General features: G+C 40.2%; 4 protein-coding genes across 4 annotated transcripts; all 4 read right to left on the minus strand.

Annotated features, from left to right (window-relative positions):
• Positions 1-1166: 1166 nt before the first annotated feature.
• Positions 1167-5569, minus strand: LOC144649866 (procathepsin L-like). Its single transcript, XM_078509461.1, has 5 exons — positions 5295-5569; positions 3002-3227; positions 2443-2715; positions 1966-2098; positions 1167-1568 (listed from the first exon to the last, which is right to left on the minus strand). The coding sequence occupies exons 1-5, from the start codon at positions 5463-5465 to the stop codon at positions 1379-1381; spliced, it is 993 nt and encodes a 330-aa protein (XP_078365587.1). The 5' UTR covers positions 5466-5569; the 3' UTR covers positions 1167-1378.
• A 2031-nt stretch (positions 5570-7600) lies between these two features.
• Positions 7601-10649, minus strand: LOC144651794 (procathepsin L-like). The gene is made up of 5 exons (XM_078511784.1): positions 10385-10649; positions 9761-9986; positions 8903-9175; positions 8422-8554; positions 7601-8011 (listed from the first exon to the last, which is right to left on the minus strand). Exons 1-5 carry the CDS (start codon positions 10553-10555, stop codon positions 7822-7824), a joined length of 993 nt encoding a protein of 330 aa, XP_078367910.1. The 5' UTR covers positions 10556-10649; the 3' UTR covers positions 7601-7821.
• A 1457-nt stretch (positions 10650-12106) lies between these two features.
• Positions 12107-17510, minus strand: LOC144651791 (procathepsin L-like). The gene is made up of 5 exons (XM_078511782.1): positions 17306-17510; positions 15467-15695; positions 14199-14471; positions 13201-13333; positions 12107-12296 (listed from the first exon to the last, which is right to left on the minus strand). The coding sequence occupies exons 1-5, from the start codon at positions 17474-17476 to the stop codon at positions 12107-12109; spliced, it is 996 nt and encodes a 331-aa protein (XP_078367908.1). The 5' UTR covers positions 17477-17510.
• A 1205-nt stretch (positions 17511-18715) lies between these two features.
• LOC144651931 (L-rhamnose-binding lectin SML-like) lies at positions 18716-23885 on the minus strand. The gene is made up of 2 exons (XM_078512004.1): positions 23651-23885; positions 18716-20948 (listed from the first exon to the last, which is right to left on the minus strand). Exons 1-2 carry the CDS (start codon positions 23819-23821, stop codon positions 20544-20546), a joined length of 576 nt encoding a protein of 191 aa, XP_078368130.1. The 5' UTR covers positions 23822-23885; the 3' UTR covers positions 18716-20543.
• Positions 23886-24624: the final 739 nt, after the last annotated feature.

Genomic DNA, 24624 nt, shown 5'->3' on the forward strand with positions numbered 1-24624 from the left:
TGCATAATTTGCAGTTATGAAAACTCCGCTTCACCAGCCTGCGAAAAAAACGTTTATTTGGGATTTTAATTCAAATCTTAAATTTTAGAAAATTTATTTTACGCGTCTTTTTGGCGCGACTTTTGAAATCGTCACGACATTAATGGGTTAATCCTATGATTAAGTCCTTTAGTATTCGGATCTTTTCTTCGAGACAATTTAGTTCACCTTGAATTCACTCAATCAACGGTTTAAATACAGCCTGCGAGTAGGTTCCCAACTTGTGATTGGTGAGCGAAGCGAGCCGAGAAGGGACTAGGGGAAGAAGCCTTCTTTTCGCCCCCTCTTCGACCGGAGAGCCTGTTCAAGATCACAGGCTAGTTTAAATAAAGTTGTTTTAATATATGTATTTGTCAATATTTACTCTGCCAGACTAAGTGTTTATTCATTTATATGCGAATGACCTGCACTTTTTAGTGACTATACGTCTATCATGCGTAAGATGTCACTGTCCTGTCCTTGTCTAGTGTAAATAAAGAGACTCACATGATTCACAAAATCATGTGAGTCATCAGTTAAATCTGGAGTTGCACAAGCCGCGGCATAGTGAGCCTGGGAACGTGATAGTGAAAATTGACTCTTTTCAGCTTTTCTATTTTTCAGTGCAAAAGAACGCGAAAGAAACAGCGAGCAAAATAGCCCTGAGCTCCACGCAGACTTTCTTTTTGGCTCGTCACGCAATCTTCCCTCGCCATCGTCAGGAAAGAGGTCACGAAAAGTGAAATTAAAAGGTTACAGCTTCCATAGCATCAGCCAGCATGGTATGATAGCAGCCGATCCCATAGTTCGGCTACCCGAGGGATTTTCATATCTAAAACTGTAGAGATGTTTTTTGTTCCGTTAAAGGGTCGTTCTTAGTATTTGATCGAAAATTAACTAGATTGAACGCTAAAACACCAAAAGTAACGAGAATGTGAAATGCTTCTAATCTTTTCCAAAATACCACTCATCCAGAAGCATAAAACACACCCTTCAGGTCTCCCTCACTCCAAAATTACCGAAGTCGCCAATTTTATAAAATGCTTTTCTTCGCTCCACTTCCTCATTTTTTACACTCGAGTAGTCCTCCCTCCCCCCCCCCCCCCCGAGACTGCACCCATTGATAACAACAAATATTTTAAAGCAAATGCTTTAAAAAAACAGTTTATTCTATATAACCAAGTTTTCTGTCTTACAATCTCAATAAACTACACAATATGCTACAGATACTGCTCAATTTTCTTTCAAAACATTCTTTCTAAGGTGATCCTTGAACGATAAATTTTAATACTCTTAAATAGAACTGGAAACTCGTTTTCCGATATGCCATAAAAGAGTACAATGTAATTTTCATTTTGGATCAAACAAGTGGATAGCTAGCCATAGTGGAGATTCCACACTGGTTGTTCTTGTTCCTAGACATCATGATGTAACCTTGCATGCCCCAGCCAGTACCCCAGGAGTTCTTGACCAGCCAGTAGTCTTGGCCTTGATAAGTTCCGTAGCCAACGACGAGAACACCATGATCCAGGCGAGTGCTGCTGCAGGCCCTGTCCAAAAAGGTAGCAAAAGCTATTAAACTAAATTAAAAATTGTGACGCACAACACTGATATCAGTAAAAAATGTCTCTTTCTCTTTCCGCGTCACGCAACACTACTCGCTACTACTTGCATTATTTGTTTGGGTCGTCACGCAACGCTTAGGAACGTTCCTTGACTGTGCCATGAAAAATACAAATTGCAACAAACGTCAAGTTTTGGCAATTTTGCTCTTCTTGCAACGCACCAAGAACTTTGCTGGAAATGGACCTGGTTTTTACCTATTCTAAAATACCCTTTTTCCCTTTCAAGGACCGAAACCGTTATTTCGTCACGCTACGATTCTCCTAAATGACGTGACAACCCAAATAGAAGGATAGCGTGACAAAGATCACAAAAAGTACTCACGGTTCGTTGTAGACTCCACTGTGATACAACTGGAACGACGAATGGCCGGCGTCAATGGCGACGGAAATTGGGCCTACTGTGGCGGCAGCGGACTGAAGATCAGATTCGCTTCCTCGAGAAATGTCCACGTATCCTGGAAAGAAAAAGAAGTGACAATGATTAAATGTCAAAATCTCTTTACTAACCAATATATTACTTGTAGTATCAGTAGGAAGAATTCGTTATTATCATTCATTCCTTGCCAGTCATTGTTGTCATCAGAATGGAGAATTTAACAAACCATCAGAAGAATTTTGTCGCTTGAAGGTTAGAACTTTTCCCAATTGTTCCTGGGAGTAAGAGCCTCGATGCTAGGTGAAAACTGGGGCCTAGTACCCAGGCGTTGTGCATCTCATCGACACGAATGGTTCACAGCTGAACTTTTCCCGCGCTTTTTCCGGCACGAGAGCCGCGCGCACAAACCCTCAGTTCTCTTACCGGTGTCTGTGGCTCCAACGTTGTTTGGATTATATCGACAGTTGCCGTTTCGCGCCTCATACGGGTAACTAGCCTCGGTGTCGATTCCACCATTGGCTTTGATGTATCTGAAGGCATTATCCATGAGTCCACCCTGGCAGCCATGATCTCCATAACTTGTGGAGCAGTCGACCAGATTCTGTTCGCTGAGTGAGACAAGTTGTCCTGTTTTCTTGAAGTGCTGTCCTTCCAGTGATCCGGTTGTACTGAACGCCCAGCAAGAACCACACTGCCCTGCAAGGGAGAAAAAATATTGCTCGATTTAGTGTGTGGCGGAACCGAGTGGGGACCTGCGTAAGAAGAAGAAGAAGAAGAAGAAGAAGAAGAAGAAGAAGAAGATGAAGAAGACGAATAAGACTGAGGAGGAGGAGAAGGAGGAGGAGAAGGAGGAGGAGGAGGAAGAGGAGGCGAAGGAGAACACAGAAGGAGGAGGAGGAGGAGGAGAAGGAGGAAGAGGAGGCGAAGGAGAACACAGGATGAGGAGAACACAGAAGGAGGAGGAGGAGGGAGATAAACTTACCCTGGTTCTTCACAGGAGTGACGTATCCCTTGGGTCTCCAGTCAACAGTATCAGGTAGAGTTACTCCAATGGGAGGAAGGAAGGTCGATCCTTGTTGTTCTGTTTCATTAGAATAGTGAGCATAAACTCCCAGGAAGAAGAAGCGGTATTCATCAACTGTCAGATCACCGAACTGGTTCATAGCCAGGGTATATGAGTGTCCTTCGGAGTTGTGTTGTTGAACTTTCTGAAATAAAACAGATGAGCAACTTTAAAAAATGTTGTGCGCGGTCTTGTTAAAAGGTTAGCACTTCCAAATGATTAAGTCTTCTTTCTTCATGCACTCCTGCACCACATTTTCGTTATTTCGATTAATTAAATCTTTGTGCAACTGTAAAATTGTTTCAAAATCATTTATGGCCCCAAATAGATTTGTAAAGCAAAACGGAAAACAATTCAATTGAGGTCTCGAGCTTGTCGCATGGCAGCGTAACAAATTTATTTACGTCAAGGTGTCAACAAAACGAAAGTTTGCCTATGCGCCCGCGCAATCGGCATTCTCCTATAAATTACGAATAAAATAACTCGAGAACTTAAGTTTTTGTGTTCTGCTGCTATTATGCCAAATGGCATAATGCCAAGCAGAACATATTGCTATCGAAGGAGGGAATGGAATGTATAAAACAATAGAAAGATGTAACAATTGAAGTCTGTAACAATAGATAGCAGATACTTTTCTATTTGTAGACTTAGTATAAAGGTATATCTATCATTTAAATTTGCTATCTTAACAAGTCTACATCATAAAAATAAACAAAAATCAAAAAAAATCTCGGTTTCTGATATAAAAAAGTGCGTGTAAATACAAAATTTGTAACAAAAGAGCGTAACAATGGGGAGCCCAGGCTCCTGCTAAGAGCTCTCTGTCCCGCTATATTAGTACGTGTGTGTACGACGGGTTTCAGCTGCTTTCAGAGTTATGGCTCGTGACGTACGCAGTGGTCGCTAACGACGACGAATACGCGATCAGCCTTTTTTTCCGTGGAGTGAAAAAAAATAAACCCTCGCCGCCCGTTAGCTAACGTGAAATAAAAAATAACCAAAGATCCCATCCTGTATACGTCCGAGTGAAAGCATAACGAGCTATTGACAGAAAAAAATATTGGATTGTTTTCAGTTTGCACGTTAGCTATTTATACGCGCTAAAACAGACCTTATTGTGGTTTGCGACGTACGCAGCGGTAGCTGGCATGTTGCTTTGCATGCACAAGGGTTACGACTTTTAAAGGTTTCAAATGTCATAATAACTTGCGTGACGAATTATCTTGGTGTAAGCCGAAAATCAAAAACCGAAGACAGTTATCAATGTTGATACGCAGCAGAACACACGGACCCATTAGGGCCCTATTTTTTATAGATTATCTAGAATAAAAAGCTTGCAGCATGCAAGGGGAAATAGAAAACTTGATCCACCGAACATGATCTGCTGCATGCTGCTCGACGCTCCAAACGAATTTCGAATTCATTGTTTTTGTCGCGCGCTCCTCGCTCGCAGCACACGTCACGGGGCTCGTATTTCGCGCTCCACGTCCTGTCCCGCGTTACCGAGTTTTCTGCTGCGAACGCCAAAACTTTCGCTTTTGCTCCCGTCTCCAACATTTTCACTAATATGATAGTGACAAGTTTTAGGATTTTTTCCCAAGACGTGCAAGTTATCAAAGGTTTCGTTTGAAGCTGTCTGTGCCTGGCACCGCAAGTATGGAAGCGATCATAAGAAATTATCATGCTTTGCATTTTCATTCCAACTTGAACTTTTTAACTCCATAGCTACGCATACACCCGATGACTTAACAATAGAGCAAACCTGAATGGAAAAATTTTGAGACTCGCTGATACAATGGTAACCCTAACTTGAATAACAGATCTATTCTAGGCTAGCTTTTGAGCGAAAATTCTCAAGTGTTTCGAGATTCGAGAGTAAAAAGAACAGGACACCTTCGAAACTAGAGCGCCAGTTTTGACAAGATTGAACGAGATTAAAATTCACAGAAGTTCACCGCTAAATACAGGTACACAGATTGTATCCAGCTTCAAAACAATTGTATGCAAACGTCCTTAGAAATCTACCTAGGGCTCTTATCTCGTGATGAGTTCGGTCTTTTCAACCGTGTCGAAGCCCGTCTTCGTGACGAAATGTACACTTTGCGATCAAGGAAATGAACAACGTTTGCTGCGTCGCTGTTTAAAATCACTTTGTAGTACAAAGTTAACTCTTGCACGAAGAACTGAAATTTATGTATCAGCATTTACATACCCTCAAGTTATCTCTCCAAATAGCATAACGAGCTGCTTCTTCGGTGTCTGTCTCGTATTTCTTGGCGTGGAAAGTCTTCCATGCTTGCCACTGTTCCTGATATTCATCAAACTTCAGGACAGCGCAACTTGCAACAGATAAGCAAAGCACGATCGCGATAACTCCTTTCATTTTGACGACGTGTGAGTTGTTTCCTACCCGTGCAATAAACCACGATATTTACCTGACAGTGCTTGCGAGCTCGGAGTGCTTGGTAATTTATCACAAAGGAAGTCACGAGGACCCAGCGTGATTTGAGGGCTGCGGTATCAGCTTTCGAAAATCACGAGATCAAACTAATCATGACTCAGCTCTGGACCTGACTGTGCACAATAATGGATCGATCTATTGGAGAATGACAGAGAGAGGTGAACAATCACGAAATGCCAAAATAAAACTGATGAAAAAACCCTCTAAGTCTTTCTTTTTTGTCTTTTCGTAGGCATCAGGCATCATCCGGCATCAGCCTGCGAAAAAAAAACATTTGTGCAATTTTAATCAAAATTTAAAATTTCAGAAAAAAAATTATGCGCTTTTTATATGGCGCGACTTATGAAATCGTCACTACTTAATTATTTGCTTACCTTCTATAAAATGAAGTTCATTAATTAGAATTCAATCAACGTTTTACTTAAAGTTGTTTTAATATTTGCATTTGTCAATATTTATTCTGCGGGCCTAAGTGTTTATTCATTTGTATGCAAAATGACTTTTGCATCATCGTAGTGACTGTACGTCTATCATGCGTTAAATGTTATTGTCCTGTCCTTGCTTATTGTAAACAAAAAAGACTCACATGATATAGATACACATCGCTCGGTACATGATAGTGAAATCGGACTTTTTGCAACTTTTTTTTATTTTTCAATGCAAAAGAACGCGAATGAAACAGCGAGCGAAGAGACCTCCTTGGTGACCCCTTGGTCCTCCTCTGCAGCTTTCGGCTGGTCACGCAATTTTTTCTCACCGATGAGGAAAGATTGTGTGACGAGCGTCCGCGAAAGAGGCCAGGGATGCTGGCGTCCAGTTTTTTTCGCGATTCTTTACCCCGTTCAACGATGCGAGAAAATAAAGGGCTGTGAACAATCTATGGGATATCCAGTTTTGAAAATAAACAAGTGAATTGTTTAAGCGTGGTGTGCATGATAGCAGGTAATCTCATAGTCCGACTTCGCAAGGGGTAGAGATGTTCTTTGTTACGTTTAGGGTTGTTAATCAGACGGGTAATGGACTTCAGGACAGACCGCAAATATTTATAGAGGTCATTTTACTCCTCAAGGTATACTGGTATATTATCTATCGTGTTGCACGCGACTGAAATAAAGAAGCCGGTTTTCTACATCGACTTCACTAGAAAAGACGTTGATTAGAAAGAAACGAACCTTTTTTCAGGCCATACATTTCTGCTAAATAGAAATTTTTGTTATATTAAAGAATTGAACAGTGCATGCAACATCAGTCTATAGGAAATTAATAAGTCTGTTAGAGAAACAATAAGTAATTTCAGGAGCCCATAAAGTTGATGGGCTCCTGGTAATTTGGAAATCCGAAAAAAGCCCCGTTTCTACGGAAGGACAATTTTCAAATCCCAATTGTTTTGAGAAAGAAAACCGATTTCCATTCTCATTTAACAATTCAGCAGCCATAAATACAAGCTTGTTAAACAAAGTTCTTTTCTACTGCCATGTTTTCTTCGATCTCATTAGGGAAAGTCAAGTTTCTTCAAGTTCTCTAATTTTTATTTGATTTGCTTTCGACCAATCAGAAGCGAGTATTTACGGAAGTAATGAAAAAGGTCAAATTATCGATTATCAAAAGTTTGTAACAAATAAAGTCAAGACGCAATCTTTTGGATGTCCAAAAACTGTTTCTTGGTTACTGCAAGGAGTTTAAGAGAAACTTTTGAAAAAATTAGAACGAGAAAAGTTTCTCTAAAACTCCTTGCAGTTATCCCAAATTAGTTTAATTAATCCTAAAAGTCGTTCTTTGCATTTGATCCACGTTTCCATGCCTTTTATTAGCATGTAAAGTGGCTGGATTTTGAGCCAAAAATATCCATAGTGCTTGTCGCCTCTAGTAAAAGTTGATGGCAATTTGATTTTGCACAATAAAAATATAAATTTAGGATATAAACTTATCCAAAACAATAGCAAAATATAATCTTCAGTTCACCCCAAATTACCGAAGTCGGCAATTTTATAAATGCTTCCCCCACCACGTCGCTATTTACACTCGGGTGAACCCCCCTGGACAGCAACCACAACATATTTTATAGAAAATGCTTAACCAAAACATTTTATTTCATATAAAAAGTTTTCTGTTTTATACTCTCAATATACTACATATCAACATAGTAAAAGACAATTTTTTCTCAAATTATTTTTCAAAGCCCATCCTTGAACAATAAATTTTAATACTATTAAATAGAAATTCAAACTGTTCTTTCGTATGATAAAAAGAGTTCATTTTTAAAATGTCTTAGTCTGGATCAAACAAGTGGATAGCTGGCGCTAGTGGCTATTCCACACTGGTTATTCTTGTTCCTAGACATCATGATGTAACCTTCCATGCCCCAGCCAGTACCCCAGGAGTTCTTGACCAGCCAGTAGTCTTGGCCTTGATAAGTTCCATAACCAACAACAAGCACACCATGATCCAGCTGAGTACTGCTGCAGCGCCTGTTAAAAAAGTAACAAATGCTCTTAAACTAAGTTGAACATCGTGACGCACAACACTACACTTATTGCATCGAACGGATTTGTCTGTTTGGGTCGTCACGCAACGCTTTGGAGCGTTCTGTGACCTGCGCTATGGGAGCCTGGAAACTGTTAGTTTTGGTTGTTTTTGTCTTCTATTAAGGACTTTGGTGGAAACGGATTTTTTTTTGCTGGTATGAACTTCCTATCTTCCTTTTGTAAAAAATATATACCATGGCTCTGCAGCCGTAATTCCGTCACGCATCGCTTCTCTTTAAAGACGTGACGATCCAAATACTAAGGCTCTAATAAAACTAGATTCTTCTCTCAAACTGAAGGAACCTTTTGCGAGGGAGGCGGGCTAAGGTAACAAAGATTGAAAAAGTACTTACGGTTCATTGTAGACTCCACTGTGATAGAACTGAAACGACATATGGCTGGCGTCAATGGCGACGGAGATTGGGCCTACTGTGGCGGTGGCGGACTGGAGACCAGATTCGCTTCCTTGAGGAACGTCCACGAATCCTGGAAAAAAGTGACAATGATTAATTGAAATCCAAAAACTCCTTTCTAGCCCATACATTTTTAATACTATCAGTAAGGAGAATTAAAATTATCATTAATTCCTTGCAGGTCACTGTTGTCATCAGAATGGAGAATTTAATTAACCATCAGTAGAATTTCGTCGCTTGAAGTTTAGAACTTTTCCTAATTGTTCCTGGGACTTAAATCTTCGATACTAGGTGGAAACTGGGGCCTTGTACCCAGGCGTTTCGCCCGTACTGCTTGTTCGTTTGCGGCTAAAATTTTCCCGCGCTTTTCCGGCAAAAGAGCCCTGCGTAAAAACTCTTAAGCATGTCTCAATTCTCTTACCGGTGTCTGTGGCTCCAACGCTGCTTGCACTAAAATGGCAGTTGTCATTTCGCGCCTCATACGGGTAACTAGCCTCGGTGTCGATTCCTCCATTAGCCTTGATGTACTTAAAGGCATAATCCATGAGTCCGCCCTGGCAGCCATGATTTCCATAACTTGTGGAGCAGTCAACCAGATTCTGTTCGCTAAGTGAGACGAGTTGTCCTGTTTTCTTGAAGTGCTGTCCTTCCAGTGATCCGGTTGTACTGAACGCCCAGCAAGAACCACACTGCCCTGCAGGAGAATAAAACAGATTAGACATAGGAAATGACTATCAAATTCGTTTAAACTATGTATTAAAGGAATGTTTAAATAAACCACCAAATGCAAAAGAAAATACAGATGGCCAAAAGTGTCGAAGATTGAAAATATGTGTTTATGCAATATGGTACGGTGGAACTTTCAAAGCTTATCTTGTCTGCTTGTAACTTTAAATTATAACACCCGGGAGACACACAGGACTGCAATAAAGCTATGGTTTTGTCTTTAACCGAATCATAGAAAATCATTTTTTGCAAACATTATTTTTCATGTAACGAACATTTGACAAAATTAAAAAAAAAACATACAATTTACTGCAAACAAGGTACTCTGAGGTACTAACAATACTTTTCCGATGCAGATATCTCCAACTGGGATAGTTGCAGACAGTTTGCGAAATCACAGGAGAATCAGTGTCAAACTGTGACAGTTTAACCAAATGGCGCAATTACTAAATAAATTATTTTTCTTCTGTTATTGATTTGTAGGCAATTTACACTTTTGTCACAAAAGTAGAATTTTTAATGAGGGTGAGTGGAGAATTTTCAGTCTTCATACCTTGATTTTTGACTCCTGTGACGTAACCCTCCTTTCTCCAATCAACTTCAGTTGGCAAGCTCACGTGACTAGGTTCCAGGAAGGTCGAGCCGCTTCTCTTGGTCTCGTTGGAAAAGTGGCTTCGCATTCCAAGGTAAAAGAAGCTGTATTCATCTTGAGTGAGGTCTCCAAAGTGGTTCATGGCCAACACATGTGATCGACCTTGAGAGTTGTGCTCGGCGATTTTCTGGTGAGAAAATAATAGAAAAAAGTCATGAAATCATAAAATGACTTGGAAACCACCATGTTACGAAAAATTCTTTCTAGACAATAGCTCAGTGGGATTTTCTCCCGCCGCGCGTAGTTTCACTGAAACCGGGGCCTCAAAACCGTCCCGCAAATTTCAGGAATGTCCGTACTTGTACAGTTAGATCTTAATTAATCGATTCCGGCGTAATTACGACATTTCTTTTACTAGAATCAACCCATTAATTCCGAAAATGCGCTCCTGACCATGCACTGAACTGTATTGTACAAATCTTTTTACAAATCATGCAGCGTTACATAATTAATTTGCAAGCGGCCAAGTTTGCGATTTTTAAGAGGAAATCGCTAAGCTTTTGATTTTTTACGATCGCAACTTACCATGAGGTTGTCTTTCCAAATAGCTTTCCTTGCATCCTCCTCGCTCTCGGTAGCGTAGCTTTTCCCATGAAAATTCTTCCACGCTTTCCATTGCAATTCATCTTCTTCTACCTTGAGGACGAAGCCATTTGCCACAGCCAAGCACAACAAGAAAGCCAGAAATCCCTTCATTTTGCTGCTTCGGGGTGAAGAAAGGTGTAGAAATCCTAGAGAAATTGTTCTTTTACTTCTCCGGTGCGCCAGTGAAGGAATATGAGTAACCACGCGGCTTGGAGAGTTATAAGTAGTGTCTCTAACAAAAGGTCACAAGACTTTCTAATGACGTGTGACGCATCACGAGTAAAACAGACTACTACATTGCGACAGTCCCATGACATGAACAAGCGATGAAATACAAGATGCATACACACAATTGTCGGGGTTTCGTTTTACCTAAAACATAAAACCCGATTTTTGGACACGTTTTTACTTTAATAGTGAAGTAAAGACAGTAAATGAGAATATGATATATTTCTAACTGAAAACCAAGGGTATTTTTTCTTAACAAAGTTATTAAGAAAGAATCCTAGACAGCAATAACTTTTCGTAAGTTTATCACGAGGATATCGGCACGTGCCCTGTCACGAGTTCTACTCGAGACTTTCCGCCGTCACATTCACAGTGAGCTGAGCATGTCAAAAATTGCTGAGTAAGGGTGGTCATTGGTTTTTTATCCTGTTTTACGTGGAGAGTACTTTCTATAGTAAACTGTACGAAACTTTCAAGGTCTTTAATTACCTTTACTGAGTACATTGAGAAAAAAACAAGCTCGCTATTAACGCTTTTTTGAACGTAACAACGGGTCACGGACCCCGGGGGTGCCGTTGGGGCGGGGCATTCTAGTCCGCAGAGCCCACGATCCTTCTGGTCAGCGCCAGGGACAAAGGATCGGGTAGGAACGTCATGTATGGGGAACTATTATGTCCCCAATATATAATTAGCACTATACTCTAGTGTGGGACGAAAATGGGGCGGAGAGGTTTCATCCGTGCATGCCTAACGCACTGCGGCATTAGAAATCTGGCAACACTTTCAACTTCATGCAAGAAGTTGGCGAGTCACTCAAAAACAGATAGCAGCTTTCTAGATCATAGAGCCTCAGCCATTTCGTAGACTCGATTTCCGCCGCCTTCTCGAGTCCGGTCTTTGTTCCGCGAGCTCATTTTCCTGACAAATGGGGGGGGGGGGGTAGTGGGGCTCCATTTTTGGTTTCTGTATTATTTGCCTTAATTCCAAATCAGATGGTCCAAAAGGGAAGGAACAACAGATTAGTGAATTCGACTATAGCATCACTATTTCCTGGCCTGGTGTTCTGTACCCAAGGCTCTTCGAGTCCGGTTGAAGGCTTGCACGAGCCATTTTCCCGCCCTTTCTACATAATCGCTGGTTTCCCGCACACCGGTGATTAGCCTGCGAAGAGCACACGCCTGCGCGGCTGCGCCTGGACGACTGAGCGTTCCAGCTGCAACATAAACAGCTCGAGAAATATTTTTTTCACTGCACGTTTTTATGTATTGTAATTCTTTGACTAATTAAGCTCTTGAATGCTCATCAAAGGCTTTGTGAACAATTCACGATAAACATTAACTTTAACATTACAGTTAACTTTTGAAACACATCTCTTGATAAATTAACCCTCAAATTCACTCATTAATTCACAGTTAATTCAGCTTTGACTTGTGACTAAACAAGTGGGTAGCTGGCGCTGGAGGCGATTCCACACTGGTTATTCTTGTTCCTGGACATCATGATATAGCCTTCCATGCCCCAACTGGTTCCCCAGGAGTTCTTGACCAGCCAGTAGTCTTGGCCTTGGGAGGTTCCATAGCCAACGACAAGTGCGCCATGATCCAGCCGAGTGCTGCTACAGGTTCTGTAATATTAATGGTTGACGGGTCATTGAATTAACTGAAATATCACAATAACGGCTTAAAACACTCAAAAGAAAGACAAAAAAGCGAAAAAGGAGCATAGATGGACAAAATTGCACCAGAAGATTAAAACAGATTGCAGTAGGGTAAATTTGAAAAAAGTCGGCACGCCTTTTTTTGCAAGTATGAAATTGTAAGTTTTAATACTCAGAAATAACTCTTGTTTTGAAATTAAAAGTCTGTGCCTTGGTCAAATAGACCGTGACCTAGTCCCTTTAAAAAGGTAGTGAAAGCTGAGTGAGGAAGCCCGGGGAAAGTCTTCACGAACCTAACAACCGACAGCTATCGGTGGTAAGTCCCTTTTCTACAGCATAAAGCGACTAAGAGCATTGTTAATCCCGACTCCTCCCCCTCCCAACGTTGCATCGATCGACCAGAACCCCGTACTAGAATTTAAGTTTTTAAACGTTTTAAGCAACCATAAAAGTTTCGTCATTTTTAGCCTACAGTATTAAGAGTCAAAAGTGAATCCAGTCAGCTTTAATTTTATAACATTGGTTGGCATTTGATTCAGAATTAATCAGTAAGCATTACTTTACATACTCTCTGCGCAATATTTGACTTTGTGAACTTTTGTTAGCGACCTGTTTTGTGAGGGAGAGGCGGGCGGGAAACTAGAAGGAGTTAGGATGGAAGGGGGAGAGGAGAGCGCACAAGAAGGAAAAGAATCAATGTGGGGGTTGTGTGTATTTACGGGAGCAAGGTGTCTTGCCATTGATTCTCTCTTTTCCGCAGAGGTTCGTTGAGAAATTTGCTGCGCAAGGTGAGTGCAGGCGCAGAAGTCTATCTTGTCTTGCGCGGGAGTGCGGGTTTGCCTGACAAAGATTGCACAAAGCACTTTAATACCGTTCGTTGTAGACTCCACTGTGATAGAACTGGAACGAGAAATGGGTGGCGTCAATGGCAACAGAGATCGGGCCTACTGTAGCAACGGCCTCTTTAAGGGCTGCTTCATCTCCTCTGGAAATGTCTACGAAACCTGAAAGAAATAAGAAAAAAAAAAACATGCTTCATTCCTCCTTTTCTCTTGTCTCCTTCACATCCGTTATTTGAGGCTTGAGTGTAGCAAAAAGGGGGAATCGTGATCCCGTTTCACGGAGAAGTTTTTACCAAATTCACGTGCCCTGCATTTGTCACATATACTTGAAACAGCAGAATTCACGGATCCTGTGTCTTTTCTAGCTATTTTTACGCGTCACGGTTTAATTTTTTGCTCTTTTCACGTGTCACGCATAAACCCTTTGCCACCCTCTTATTTGGGTCGTGCCCAAACAACGGCCATGCAGGTGACTACCGTGTCTCGAGCTCTTTTAAAAGCCACAGTTAAGAGGTTGCTGTTTGAACACTTAAAAAGATATTCACTCAATATACTATGTGGATTGGCAATTTTTGTGTTATCTGAGATCAAAGTTTTGCGATAAGGAGAGACCATGGAGAGTTAGTTAACTTAAGCAGGCCTATAGTCAAGCTCGGTATATACGTGGCGAGAGATAAAGCGTTTTGCATTTGTGCGCTTTCATATAAAGGCTTTGGAACGTATGGAGTTGTCGATTAGTATAATCTCTCCAGCTCTATGCGATATGCCGCCGAAGCGTTCCAAAAAAGGTACGATTAGTTATTTACCGTGCCCAAATTTGGCCAAAGATTCCGCGATATCAGGAGAGTGCCTTAATATCGCAGAAAATCAGGACAGTATACACCTGCATATTTGGGTACAGAAACGCACCAAAAAGAGTGAGCTGTGAGGGAAGGCCTTAGTACTAGTTTTTTTTTAAGGTTGGTTCCTTTCCCCAGGTGGGGGATAGGGCGAGAAGAATAATAGGCTGTCGACTTAAATCTCTTACCAGTGCCTGTGGCTCCAACTTTGTCTGGATTAAATCGGCATTTGTCGTTTCGCGCCTTATACGGGTAACTAGCCTCGGTGTCGATTCCACCATTGGCTGTGATGTACCTGAAGGCATTACCCATGAGTCCGCCCTGGCAGCCATGATTTCCATAACTTGTGGAGCAGTCGACCAGATTCTGTTCGCTGAGTGACACAAGATTTCCAGTTTTCCTGAAGTGCTGTCCTTCCAGTGATCCGGTTGCGCTGAACGCCCAGGAAGAATCACACTGGCCTGTTGTTTAAAAAAAGATATATTGATCGATTAGTGTTTAAGTAGTGACCGGCGCGAAATTAAGTGCTTTCTTAGAAAACGCCTTGCATTTGTCCTGATAATGTATCGAGATTAACCTAACAAGATAAACTATTACGCGGCGTGGATAAGATACAAATCCTTGAAGTTGATAATTACGGTCACCCACCCACCCCAAGCACCGTTTACAAAGCGCAGTTTTTATCAGTAAATAACAACAGTTAAACAGCAGCGCACTGTAACATTATTTTCCTGTGAATCACCCGATGATTGAAGAAGGCCCATTTACACTTCATTGGACTTGTGACAGGAGTCCGACGAATGAAAGTGGTTATCTTGTCTATTGCGTCCATGGTTAAAAGTAAAAGACCCTGTTTCTACCGTGTCAATAGAGCGAAATAGTAGTAATACACTGCAGTGCACATATCTATATCTTTCAACCTATGGAAACCCCCAAATAATACTTTATCAATTCACGTTGCAACGTTGCATGAGACCATGGTAAGCTACGAGGGGAAAATGTTCACTGAAATCGGGGTATTTATCCACGCGCTTTTCCTCCGAAACGAAATTGGGGCCACCCGTTCTTTTGACATCCCTGTTATAAGTAACTCGACAAGTAACTCATTATCTGACTGTACATATAAAAAGTTTGAAAACAAGTGGTGTAGAATATTTTCGTGCGAATGGCTTTTTATACCATGCCTTAGAAAATACAGCCAATCAGAATACAGGAAAGCCGTTGTATATTCGACGGCATGGTATAAAATAGTTACACAACACTTTCTCGTGGTATACTATGGAATATCTCACTTGTCACTTGTATTTCCTTCGTATGCACACTCGCCTAAAGGCTCGTGTGTATACCGATAAAATACTAGTGTCTCGTGGGATATTCCATAGTATACCACTCGAAAGCGTTGCATAACTAGTATATATATGGAGTAATTGAAATCAACTCTAGACTCTATTACGACCTTGGTTTTTTACTGGCGTAACGTATCCCTGTTCTCTCCAATCAACTTTGTCTGGTAAGCCTCGAGGCTGCATTTTTGTAGACAAGCTTCTCTTCTTCTTCTTCATGGCAAAGTGTCGTCGCGTGCGCGCTCCTAGATAGTGGGTCCGATATTCATCTTGAGTGAGGTCTCCAAATCCATTCATGGCTAAGACGTGTGAGAAACCTTGGGCATTGTGCTCGGAGATTTTCTGCAGAATAGAAGCATAAAATGATCAGTTCACAATAAAATCATCCGAATTAACAGACCGCTTCTCGGTACTCAATGATGCACTTTTAAAATGAAATAAGTTTAAGGCTGACCAGTGCTATCTGCCGAAAGCTCATTTTGTCGTTGCCGCTAATACGCTATCTACTGGAAAAAATCGTAATCCAGTGGAAAGCTTGGCTTGTTCTAGACTTTCCACAGCCCTCAATTTTTTCGATGAGCGCACGGTGAGAACGGCGAGAGAACTGGACGCCACCGCAAAACGGAAGAAGCAACGGGGTGGGGGGCGCTTCGTTTGCTTTTTTGCGTTGAAAAATCGAGAGGCTGTGGACAGTCTAGGCTTGTTCTACCAAGACTTATCCACTGCATGAGTGGTTTTTCTGGCAGATAGCGTTATGTTTTTATCATTTTAGGTATTTGAATAACAAGGCCCAGACACTTTTGGTTTGAACATTCCCGCGCGCCACCATTTTGAATTTTGTGACGTCACATGGTTGTCATGATTAGCTATTGCGCATGGGGCACTTATTTCCATTCTAGAAGCTCAGACGATAGGAGGTCTGCATAGGACGGGCACTTACTAGAGACAGGACTCTCATTAGGACGGGGCGCTTATTTAGTTTTTGAAGTTAAAATATAAAAGTGCAAAAAGAGAGCGAGATCCTTCACTGAATCTTTTGTTTGAAGGAAATGTACCGGTACCCTGATATCGAAATATTTCTTTAGTCGAGACACTTCAGAAGACCGCTTTCTTTTATGCAATACAGGAATGATGAGAGTCAACATGTGCTCTGTCTCGACTCTGACGGCACTGTAATTGAAGTAGAATAGAAGCGCTGACTGCAAAAGGGGAAAAAGTACATTTAAAAGTAGGGTGTTTATTAGAAACGAGCGCTAAATAGAAGAAGGACGCTAAACCGAATAATTACAGTTTTTGGAGCAGTCATATAACTTTCCGCTAATACCAAATTATTTTTCCGTACAATTTCCGGGAAAGCTTTATTCTAATATGTATTTTAAAATATATATGAAGACGTTTACGTTTGAGATAAAAGTATTTCACGTTTAAATGATTTTTTTCTTCGGTCTTGCAGCGAGAAAATAAAATCATGCAGTAAAAATATAGCTTGCTGCAACAGCCAAATTCAACTTGGAAAATCGGCAAGCAGAAATAAACGACTCGATACTGTCACCTCGAAACAAGCAAAAAGTTTAATTGGTTCAACTTCGGGTGTTATTTTTTGGAAATGATCTCTTGCTATTGTGACTTAGAGGTTTCTAAAAGCTGGAAATTGTAAAGAATTATAATATCAATGGTTGTGAGTGTCAAAAATTATTCTCCAAATGTTTTCTGTCGCAGCAACAGAGCTCATGTTTCCAAACGTTTTGAATATGCGGGGCTTACAACAAATTTTATTCTTACTCCCTAACTAGCCACCTCGAGGAATTCATGAAAAAGTTATTTTCTCATATAATTTATGCGAGGCTTATAAATCTGGTCTGAGTTAAATAACGCGTTTATGAATAATCGATAGCTCTGAGATAATAACGATAAAAAAGGAAAGGTTGTTAGTCCGTTTGGTTTTGTCTTACCATGTGGTTTTCGCTCCAGATTACTCTCCTGGTCGCCTCCTCGCCCTCGCTTGCGTAGTTTTTGCCATGAAATTCCTTCCAAGCTTTCCACTGATTTTCATCTTCATTTGCTTCAAGGACAAACCCACTAGCTACGGCCAAGCCCCACAACAGAATAAGAAATGCCTTCATTTTGCTGCTGCAGCGTCCAGTTATTTGTCTAAATAAACCTGCTTTAGAGTTCGTACAACAAGTGGTACACTGACGTAACGTAACTGCCTCGCCCCAGTGTTGAGGTCACTCAGGATCTGCCATGCATAAATTCGGTGACGTCACCGCTCACGATAGAACCCAGCCTCCCTTGTGCCGAGCACACCGAGTTACTAGGCTGCATAAAAAAAAAATTATCTAGGGGAGAGGTGTCATTTTCTAAAGGTCTAAATCTTTGAATTTTGACAGCGATTTCACTTTTAAAACTTTGAAACAGGGCATGGGCGGATGATGGAAATATCCGCGTAAATGTTTTACAGGACACTTTGCTTAATTTAATTTAATTTAATTTAATTTAATTTAATTTAAGAAAAACAAGAAATTATGAAATAGGTTTTATGATATTGCTATAAATAATTAGTATCATAAGTTCAGAAACGAATGTATCTTGTGGAAGCAAGTGAAAAAGTGCTGATAGCAGATTTTGCCCTTTATAAGTGTGTTCGCTATAGGTTTTTAAATACTTACATTCTCTTTGATAAGGCTTTGGGTACATTATCCTTTCAGATGACCGAGGGTCTGGCCGCACTGGTCCGATATTTTTGTGTCAGCACGGTCAGGATTGTCATGAAACTTGCAGATATAAAACTTTAGAGCTCTGAGGCTTATTTGGAATAAAGTTTGGAAAAATCTGTCGTCGGGTTTTAGATTTCTCTGTTGCTAAAAAACTAATAAACTAATAAATGCGAACATTTTTCATTTAAGATGCAAAAAATCAAAGAAATTGGAGAAATCATTTCCTGCCAAAACGCTCGATTCTTAGAGTTTTTTCTGGAGCTGGGGGGGAAGTTGCGCGCGAAGAACGAAGTATTGTTTAGCGAATAAAATGGAAGCGCGTCCATCCGGCGTTCGATTGCATCCCCCCGCCCCCGTGAAAAATGCTGCATACGGCCGGCAAAGTTTTGTTGGGGTATTAAATGGTAACGCGTTCAAAGCGCTTTCAAACCTTATAATTTCACACAGTTTGGGGCGTATTTTGGTTATTTATTTTTACTCCTTAAAAACCCCAGGTTCAAGCTTAAGGTGTTTGTGTATTATGGTTAAAGGCGCAGTATCATGAGAATTCTTATAAGTTTTTGTGTAAACTATAATAGAACTATGACGGTGCACGATCAGTGATCAATAAAATAACCTATAGACAACGAAGGAAGGCAGAAATTTATTCTCCAAGGTGTGAATAATGTAATCAATGGTTTATAAGTGATATTCTTCCAAGTAGCACTGTCAAACTTGAAAACGTCGGCCCGACTTTTTCAAAGTTTTCGGCCACTACTGTCCTATCTGTCCTTAGCCAAACCACCTTTTAACAATTTTCATGACAAGTACAGTACGTTTTATCAAGGCCAGACCACTATTAGTGGATTTCCAATTGATACCAACACCTTCATTGCATTTTTAAGTGGCACTAAATTATGGTGACACTGCCCCTTTAAAAAGGAAAGAAAGAAGTAACAGCAAAAACGTGAACAGTGTGGACCCAGTGTGTCGCTGCATCACGAGCATGCGATGCAAGTTAAACGTTCGGCAGTTTCTTGGTCCGTCATGTAGTTTGTCATGATGTGTCTTACGATGGTTCTGACGCGCACACAGTTCGAAGAAAACCTCTAGTCGGAGTCGGAGCTTCGTCTGGTATGTTGTTATACATTTTATCCTAGCTCAAACTTACTGACAATAAAACTGTGGCAAGTCTATTGTACAGGTCTCTTATTTCCTTTAATTCAACATTCTTCCCGAAAATATGGTACAGAGTGTTCGGAAAACGAATCAACGCAACTTGAGAAGAGAGGGGTGCGGCTAGGCCTTTCTCGATTATGCTAGCATTTTTTTCGGCATTTTTTGGGAAAACGAGCATTTTTTTTCGTTTTTTCTTGAAAAAGAATTGCTAGCATTTTCTGTCTTTTTTCATGACTGTGATCCAGATTTCAGAACTCAGAAGGATAAATAATCCTAAAGTTTCACAATTTTGATTACTTAACTTGATTGTTTTCTGTCTGTTTCGACTGTTTGTGCGTTGTGTTACTTGTTTACTTCTGTTGTGTTACTTGTGTGTGTTTTTTTAATTTTTTTAAAAATATTTTTTTTTAATTTTTTTTTAATTTTTTTAATTTTTTTTATAAACAAACAATTATTAAGTATCACCTGTTGTTGACTGATATGAGCATATAATGTAAGAGTTTGTACGTTTTGTTTGAAATAAAACAAAGCATTCTTTGGAATTCAAGTGGCATTTTATAAAGAAATCAGGCATTATTTTAGCATTTTTTGGCTTTATGCGAGAATTTCTAGTAGCATTAAATGCCAGTTTTATTAGCATAATCGAGAAAGGCCTAGGTGCGGCTAGTCCGCGCTCCCCCCGCTTTCACCAGTACATCTGGCATTTCCCTCCTAAATCAAACTAATTCAGTCACCTAAATGACTTGGGTCTCAATTGGTACATTCTTTATCTAATAAAGTTAAACTTCAATATACATACCCCCCGGGGGGGGGGGGGTATATACCTACACGACATCACATTTACCTAAAACGGGAAGTTTTCTTGTCATTTTTAAGTAGCGCTTAAAACATTAAGACGATACAGCCAAAAGTTGAGTCTGCTCGAAATATTTAATGTAAAGGCCTTTTAAAATATCATTATGGCAGATTTCCCTACCCTTTCATATACCTAAATTTGTGAAATCCCTACCCTTTTATATACCTGGAGCCTGAAAAAGGTACCCCTTTCAGGCGGAGCCTCCCCGTATAGGCCATTATAGGGAGTACCCCCCCCCCCCGGATACATACATATTGGCACAAAGTGTTCGGACGCCCCTCACCTGTGTGGTTTTGCTACACAATGCGAAATTGTGCTTAACAAGTAAGAATGCATTATTTTGTTAACGAGAATGTTTTGCAAAGTGGTTAAACTCCAAAGCTAAAGTGCTTCAAGAAATCGAGTTGCTGTTGAAGTTAATTAGTTGTTTTAGTTAAAGTTTTATACTACAGTCCCTGTTTAGTCTATCGAGGACCGTTTGTCCTTTGTTGCCCGCTTCTTCGTTTGCCGACGACGCCTCTTGTCACCCTCTTTCAATACATCCACAGCGTTTGCTTCGTCCGGAATGCACTCGTACCAGATTTTTAAATACTTGTACACGTTACCGCAACTGTCGTCGTCAAAGAAAATGTTTGAAGCCACTACTTCGCAGGCTTGTTTGTTTTTACACTGTCCATTAATCTTTGCCAAAGTGTTTTCTGCATTCGTCTCGCACAGGTCCGATGTGAGCTCAGCTGGAATCTTGGGACACGTCACGTGATCGTCACGACCCCAGAATGCCTTGATAATCTTGATGAGCTCGTATTGTTTGCATTGTACCCAGCCTTTCTCGCCTTCGCAGATCACAGTGAAGTCCGGCAAGAGCTGAAACGAGACGTGTTGGTGAGAGTGGTGCGTGAACGCTTCATTCGTTCAACTTATTATATTTTCTCTTCTCGATTAAATTCTTAGAGGAAATTAAAGGAAATGAGTTGGTGTTTGTGTAAAACAGTTTTAGAGGTTTGTGGATAATTCACTACCTGGTTTGAATACAGTAAAAACCGGCGTGTAAGAACCTAGGGATTTAAGAACCTTTTCGCAGAAATTTGCTTTTCTAATACCCCAAAATATAAGAACCTGTTTAGCCAAACAAATTCCAACAGGTTCTTATATGTGGGGTTTAACTATTTACTTTATATATTTTTTTTACCAAAATCCAAAAAGGTGATGTTATATACAGTACTGTATCATTGATCAATTTAAAATGCTGTTGGACTTTTGGCAACATGAGTACATTAATAAATATTTATATTAAAGAACAGACCAGATTTTATACTATTTTCTGATAATCAACAACAATGTCTACTCTGTAGAAATTAAGAACCTAATTAAGAATCTACTTAGCCTAAACTGTCAAAAAGTACCCCATAATACAAGAACCTGTTTTGCCAAACTCTGAAAAAAGTAGGTTCTTACACGTGGGTTTTTACTGTACTAGGAGTTTTGTTTATGCTTTGTTTGCTTTCAAATCCATTAGTTATACGCATTGCTTCACACGTTTCCTCATTAAAACGTAGTTGCCAATTTCGCTAACTGTAGATTCTAAAGAAGGCAGGTTTGCGGGGTCCGCAGTAGAAAATACAGACGCAAAATACGAATTTAAGCTGCTAGCAATACTGCTTTCGTCCGTCAATACTTCGTCGCCAGCGTTCAAGGACGTTCGCGCTAATTGTTTATGCGCATTCTTACTGCGCACGTAATTCATGTTGCAACGCCACGCCGCGTCATGTATAAGCGCGCTCGCTGAGAAAACTTTCCAAACAAATATAGGGTGGGTAGCTGTTGCCACTTCGCTTGCAGTTTCCGCTCTTAAACGGTCGGTGACCCCCATTTTTTTCGGGATAAAATAACCTTTTGGGATAGACCTCTACTGATAGACAAAAATAATCCAAATTTGAATGTTAAAAGTTTATTATTTTTCATTTTCTATTCCCGCGCGCGATCGAATCAGTCACATTTTGCTGCATTTTGCTGTTTTGAACGTTTGCAAATCCAATTGTTAAAGGAAAGGTTTACTCTTAGGGACTTTAATTTTAAAGTAAAATATATAGTTCAATAAACCCACTCAAATAAATTCGGACAAAGGAAGTAGGCCTGCATCATTTGTTGCCAGAAGCCGCAGAGGTCATAACGTGTGACGAAGTCAAATTTATCCAAATAAGCCCCTTCTTTGAGATATCGTTTCTCGAAAACAAATTCCGTGACCCCCAATTTGTTTTACATTTCTGACACTGAGTAACTTGTAAACTAGTAGTGGTGAAAGTTTAAGAAAAATTGCAGTGTTGGAAGATTTTCACGCGGATGTCCTTAAGGATACCAAAGTATTGGTACTACTAAATTTTCAAAAATTTAAGGTGGCTATGAAACTGCTCCAGAGAATTTCTTTAATTTTGCAAAAAGTTTTATCTCAACATGCTGATCCTATTATTTAATAATAAAACATGGGGGTCATCGTACACGTTTTTGTGTTATAAGCACTTAAAGCTAAAATTATGGGTGTTTCAACAACATATAGTGTTGCTATGACGTCAAGGAAATAAATCAATTATTACATTTTTTTGAAACAATTTTAAAACTTTCCGCTAATAGCTTACTATTTTAAGTAGAAAATGAACGGAGAAAAAAAAAAGATAGGCTGCCCTTGAAAATAAAAATGGCAACAAACAATGTGGTATGATCACACACAGTTCTGTTGTCGTGAGCGTGAAAAAACAAACAAACTAAACAAACAAAAAAACGCGGAGGGTCGAGGGAACGCGAATAAATGGCTGTGGATAACACAAGCAAAAAGAAAGCATGCTATTGCAGCCAAAAATCAACAAGTCGGAAAGACCGATTGTTATTGTTGTAAAATCAGCCTGAAAAATTAGCAACATGAGCAGAAAAAATGGCTCAATACTGTCGCCTGGAAACAAGCAAAAAAGTTTAATTAGTTCCAACTTCGGGTGTCAACTTTTTGGAAATGATCTCTAGCTATTGTTGCTAAGAGGTTTCTAAAAGCTGGAAATTAGAATTAGAATATCAATGGTTGTGAGTGTCAAACATTTTTCTCCAAATGTTTTCTGTCGCAGCAACAGAGCTCATGTTTCTAAAGGTTTTGAATATGCGGGGCTTACAACAAATTCTATTCTTCAACTCAACCGAGAATTGAGGAAAAGTTATTTTCTCATATACCGTATTTTCTCGATTAAACGCCGGGCCCCGAATAAACGCCGGGTCTCCAAGCTGTATTTGAAAATTAAAACCCTTAAACAATTATTAAAGGTTTAATATGCCTTAAAAATAATGTCTACATATATAGCTGTCAAAAATAATGAATAAAAATCACTTCGTAGAAACATAGGGCTCGAACAAGCTCCTAAAATCAAATAAACGCCGGCTCTATCGGGCCAAGTTTGAAATAAACGCTGGCTGCGTTTAATAGAGAAAATACGGTATGCGAGGTTTATAAATCTGTCCTGAGATAAATAACGCGTTTATGAATAATCGATAGCTTTGAGATAATAACGATTTGGTTTATGTCTTACCATGTTGTTTTCGTTCCAGATTGCTCTCCTGGTCGCCTCCTCGCTCTCGCTAGCGTAGGTTTTGCCATGAAATTTCTTCCAAGCTTTCCACCGATTTTCATCTTCATTGCCTTCAAGGACAAAACCACTTGCTACTGCCAAGCAGCACAACAGAACAAGAAATGCGTTCATTTTGCTGCTGCATGCAGTTTTTTGTAATAGACTCAGGAATATTCTGGGAACCTCCTGCTTTGGAGTTCGTAGCAATTGTGATACTTTGCAATGTGACTTTTGTGACGTAACTGCCTCGACCCTGTGTTGAGATATGGGGTTGTGGTCGCTGGGGATTGAATAACGATGATGTTATCTTCAATTATTCACAACGTGTCTTGACCGAAGCCGAGAAAAACGTTCTGGCAAGAAGATGACGTTTCTGTCTGCCGCCGAAAGAGGTCGATACCTATGATGTCAAATGTTTTTTTTGAACTGCGTTTACGTGATCTTAGTAGATTCGGGCCCACTTTGTCCAGCTAAACTTAATAACAGAAAAAAATTGCAGTTTAAATTTTTAGAACCTTTCAGAAACGCTATAGCAGGCATTCTGTAATAATTTTTTTGCAATGTTAATCATTTTTAGCGAACACCCGTAGCTTACAGATCATTTTTTTTGGCTGCCCCCCTCTTTGAAGCCTTAATTTTTTGCCATGGTCCCGCACATGGCTGTTTTCTTCTATTAAATTACTAATAAAGGTAAAGGTCAATTATTTACTTTCAAATACACAGGGAATGGTCTCCCAATCTCCCAAGCCAGAGGCTCATGATAAGAGTGTTTCATAATACAGGCTGAAAAAGAAAACGCCCGTCCCCTCCGCTCTTAAAATACTCGACCCCATCCAGCACGATACCCTGGATGCTAGAGGTTTTTTTTTGCAGTGACAAAGGAGTCACAAAGAGCGGCGAAGCCCCCCTGGCACCCAGGGTACCAGCACGAACGT

Source organism: Oculina patagonica, chromosome 4, assembly GCF_052425735.1.
Source record: "Oculina patagonica isolate OP01 chromosome 4, crgOcupat, whole genome shotgun sequence".
Taxonomy (NCBI): Eukaryota; Metazoa; Cnidaria; class Anthozoa; order Scleractinia; family Oculinidae; genus Oculina; species Oculina patagonica.

What these genes read in the sequence shown, in the direction of transcription:
- LOC144649866 (XM_078509461.1), bottom strand. Translation starts at nt 5,465, where the DNA reads ATGAAAGGAGTTATCGCGATCGTGCTTTGCTTATCTGTTGCAAGTTGC. An exon ending in TTTGGAGAGATAACTTGAGG is followed by an intron (nt 3,228 to 5,294) that starts GTATGTAAATGC and finishes GTTTTATTTCAG; the next exon opens with AAAGTTCAACAACACAACTC. An exon ending in CACTCCTGTGAAGAACCAGG is followed by an intron (nt 2,716 to 3,001) that starts GTAAGTTTATCT and finishes TCTCCCTTGCAG; the next exon opens with GGCAGTGTGGTTCTTGCTGG.
- LOC144651794 (XM_078511784.1), bottom strand. Translation starts at nt 10,555, where the DNA reads ATGAAGGGATTTCTGGCTTTCTTGTTGTGCTTGGCTGTGGCAAATGGC. An exon ending in TTTGGAAAGACAACCTCATG is followed by an intron (nt 9,987 to 10,384) that starts GTAAGTTGCGAT and finishes TTTTCTCACCAG; the next exon opens with AAAATCGCCGAGCACAACTC. An exon ending in CGTTGGAGCCACAGACACCG is followed by an intron (nt 8,555 to 8,902) that starts GTAAGAGAATTG and finishes ACTTTTTTCCAG; the next exon opens with GATTCGTGGACGTTCCTCAA.
- LOC144651791 (XM_078511782.1), bottom strand. Translation starts at nt 17,476, where the DNA reads ATGAAGGCATTTCTTATTCTGTTGTGGGGCTTGGCCGTAGCTAGTGGG. An exon ending in TACGCCAGTAAAAAACCAAG is followed by an intron (nt 14,472 to 15,466) that starts GTCGTAATAGAG and finishes TTTAAACAACAG; the next exon opens with GCCAGTGTGATTCTTCCTGG. An exon ending in AGTTGGAGCCACAGGCACTG is followed by an intron (nt 13,334 to 14,198) that starts GTAAGAGATTTA and finishes TATTTCTTTCAG; the next exon opens with GTTTCGTAGACATTTCCAGA.
- LOC144651931 (XM_078512004.1), bottom strand. Translation starts at nt 23,821, where the DNA reads ATGAACGCATTTCTTGTTCTGTTGTGCTGCTTGGCAGTAGCAAGTGGT. An exon ending in TCTGGAACGAAAACAACATG is followed by an intron (nt 20,949 to 23,650) that starts GTAAGACATAAA and finishes GTCTCGTTTCAG; the next exon opens with CTCTTGCCGGACTTCACTGT.